The 3,192-nt window shown below is 58.2% G+C and overlaps 1 protein-coding gene across 1 annotated transcript in view; it reads left to right on the top strand.

Annotated features, from left to right (window-relative positions):
- Positions 1–244: 244 nt before the first annotated feature.
- Positions 245–3,192, top strand: part of LOC107323726 (WAS/WASL-interacting protein family member 3-like) — a 5,373-nt gene continuing 2,425 nt past the window's right edge. The window contains exons 1-4 of the mRNA XM_015883071.1: positions 245–455; positions 579–715; positions 1,256–1,376; positions 1,462–1,561. Coding sequence (XP_015738557.1) covers positions 318–455; positions 579–715; positions 1,256–1,376; positions 1,462–1,561 — 496 coding nt within the window. The 5' untranslated portion in view covers positions 245–317. The remainder of the gene's footprint in view (positions 456–578; positions 716–1,255; positions 1,377–1,461; positions 1,562–3,192) is intronic.

Genomic DNA, 3,192 nt, shown 5'->3' with positions numbered 1-3,192 from the left:
GACCCCAACCGGGTCCGACCCCAACCCGGACCGACCCCATAACGAGCCGACCCCAACCCGATCCGATCTCAGCCCGGTCCGACCCTAACCCGGGCTGACCCCATACCGGGCCGACCCCAACCCAGACCGACCCCAACCGGGTCCGACCCCAACCCGCTCTGACCCCATAACGAGCCGACCCCAACCCTGTCCGATCCCAACCCGGTCCGACCCGAACCCGCTCTGACCCCACATGTTTCCCCATAGGTTTCCTGTCAGTTCGGCTCCGGTTCCGCTGGTCCCGGTTCTGTTCCTCAGCTCGTCTCGGAGCCCTGCGGATGTTCCCTGTCCCGGGGCTCCCCCCGCGCCCCCCCCCGCCCCGTTCCGTGCTGCAGGACGGACCCCCCGCCCCCTCCCCCGGGACCCCCCAGCGCCTCCTCGTCCCCCGCCGGGTCCGGCAGTTCTCGGTGCTGCAGGTGGGATGAGACGCATCGACCCCTTCTAACCCCCCCCACCCCAAATGGGGGTCCCGGCTGAACGCATCCCTTAACCCCCCCCACAACGACCCCCACCCTTAACGACCCCCTCCCCATTTCCAGGCCCGCTCGGATGAGGAGGGGGCGGCCGGGCTGAAATCCCTGCGGGCTGAAGGAGGAGGAGGAGGGAGGACGATGGGGGGCAACACGAGTGAGGAGACCCCCGGGATGGGGGCGGGGGGCGGCTCAGCTGCAGCGGGGTAAGGAGACGGCACAGCGACCACCCCCTGTACAGCCCTATATACAGCCCTATATACAGCCCTATATACAGCCCTATATACAGCCCTATACAACCCTATACAGCCCTATACAGCCCTATACAACCCTATACAGCCCTGTACAGCCATATACAGCCCTATTCAGCCCTATACAGCCCTGTACAGCCCTATACACCCTTGTATAGCCCTATACAGTCCTGTACAGCCCTATACACCCCTGTACAGCCCTATACACCCCTATACAGCCCTATACAGTCCTATACAGCCCTATACAGCCCTATATAGCCCTATACAGTCCTATACAGCCCTGTATGGCCCTATACAGCCCTATACACAGCTGTACAGCCCTATACAGCCCTGTACACCCCTGTACAGACCTATACAGCCCTGTACAGCCCCATACAGCCCTATACAGCCCCATACAGCCCCATACAGCCCCATACAGCCCCATACAGCCCCATACAGCCCCATACAGCCCACCCTGCGGGGCTGCACCCCACAACCTCCCCATCCTGCCCGCAGGGGGCTCCTCCTGCGCCGTGTCCCGACCCCCAACACCTACATGGACGACCCCTTCAGGCAGCCCCCCACATCCACGGCCCCCCGGCCCCGCTGCTCCAACACCGAGAGGAGGGAGAGCTCGGTGAGCACAATGCTGGGCAATGGGGGGGAGATGGGGATATGGGGGGGTTATGGGGGGCCACTCACCCACAGGCCTCTGTCCGCAGCAGCTCAGGAGACCCCCATCTGCAGGGCCTGGAGGCAGCACCGTGTCCCTGCATGGAGGTGAGGAGGGGGCTGCAGCACAGCAGAGATGGGGGATGGATGGTGCTGTGTCCTCCAGGGCTGCTGGGGGCTGGGATGTGTCCCCCCTCCATCCATCCCTTCATCCTCCCTCCCTCTCTCCTCCATCCCTCCCTCCTCCTCCCTTGTATCTTTTCTCCTTCCTCCATCCCTCCTTATTTCCTTCCATCCTCTCCCCACCCATCCTCCCTCCATCGAGCCCCCTTTCCTTCCTCCTTCCACCCTTCCTCCATCCATCTTCCATCTTTTCTTCCCCCATCCTTCCTCCATCCTTCCCATACCCTCCATCCCTCCATCCCTCCTCCATCTATCCCTCCTCCATCCCTACATCCCTTCCTCCATCCCTCCCCCCTCCATCCCTCCCTCCATCCTCTCCATCCTTCTTCATCCTCTTTCCTCCCCCCATCCTCCCCCTATGGGCGGCTAAGTATTGTTTACTAGGGGGTAATACGGGGGGGTAATCAGGGGGCCCTAATATGGGTTATAGGGGTAATGGAATGGGTTATAATGGGTTTGGTAATGGGGGGTTTATAGGGGGGGAATTGGGGGGATATAGGGGGTAATGGGGGGTTGATGATGGGGGTTATAGGAGGGGGGTTGGATACTGGGATAATGGGGTTTATAGGGGGTAATGGGGGTTTATAGGGGGTAATGGGGTTATATGGGGTTAATAGGGGTTATATGGGGTAAAGGGAGGTTATAGGGGGCTAATATGGGTTATTTAGGGGGTCAGTGGGACGGGCTATTTAGGGGCTAATATGCGGTTCATCAAACGAGGGTAATGGGGGTTATATAGGGGGGTAATCGGGGGGTTAAATATGGGCGTTAATGGGGGGTTATAGACGGGCGCCACTTCCCAACCCCCTAATATGGGTTTATATGGGGTAAAGGGATGTTTATACGGGCGTAATATGGGTTAACGGGGTCACATGGGGGGTTTATAGGCAGGGGGTAGATGGGTGGGCCTCTCATTACGGGCGGCTTAATATCGGCGTTACTCAGGGGGTAAACTCGCGGGTTATGGGGGTAATGGGGGGTTATTATTAGGGGGTACATGGGGGGTTAAATAGGCCGAGCTTAATATGAGGTCTCATCACGAGGGTAGTCGGGAGGCTACTAGGGGGCTAATATGGGTTATAGGGGGTAATGGGGGTTATAGGGGGTAATGGGGGGTTATAGGGGGCTAATATGGGTTATAAGGCGGGTTAATGCGGGGGCTTATATCGGCGGGCTCAATCCGATGGGTTTTATATGGGTAATCTGGCGCCGGTTATAGGGGGGTAATGGGGGGCCTCTATAAAGGGGTAATGGGGGGGGTTATAACGATGGGGCCTAATTATGGGTTATAGAAAGGTAATATGGGGGGTTGTATTCAAAGGGGGGCTAACTATTATGGGTTTGTAGCGGGGTCAGCATTGAAGCTGGGGTTATATACTAGTGGGTAATTGCGGGGGTTATAGACAGCCGTGCGGGGGAATTGGGGGGTTATATTTATGGGGGGTAATCATCCAAGCGGGTTTCACCTAATGGAGGGTAATGTTGGCGTGATTCATACACGGGGGTTACATACGGGGGGAGTAATGGGAGGCATACCCGGGGTTATAGGGGGTGGGAATGGGGTTATTAGTGGGGTATATGGAGTTATATGGGGGGTA

Source organism: Coturnix japonica, chromosome 22 (genome assembly GCF_001577835.2).
Source record: "Coturnix japonica isolate 7356 chromosome 22, Coturnix japonica 2.1, whole genome shotgun sequence".
Classification (NCBI taxonomy): domain Eukaryota; kingdom Metazoa; phylum Chordata; class Aves; order Galliformes; family Phasianidae; genus Coturnix; species Coturnix japonica.
The sequence above is the reverse complement of the archived record's forward strand: the minus strand, read 5'-3'. Positions and strand labels throughout refer to the sequence as shown.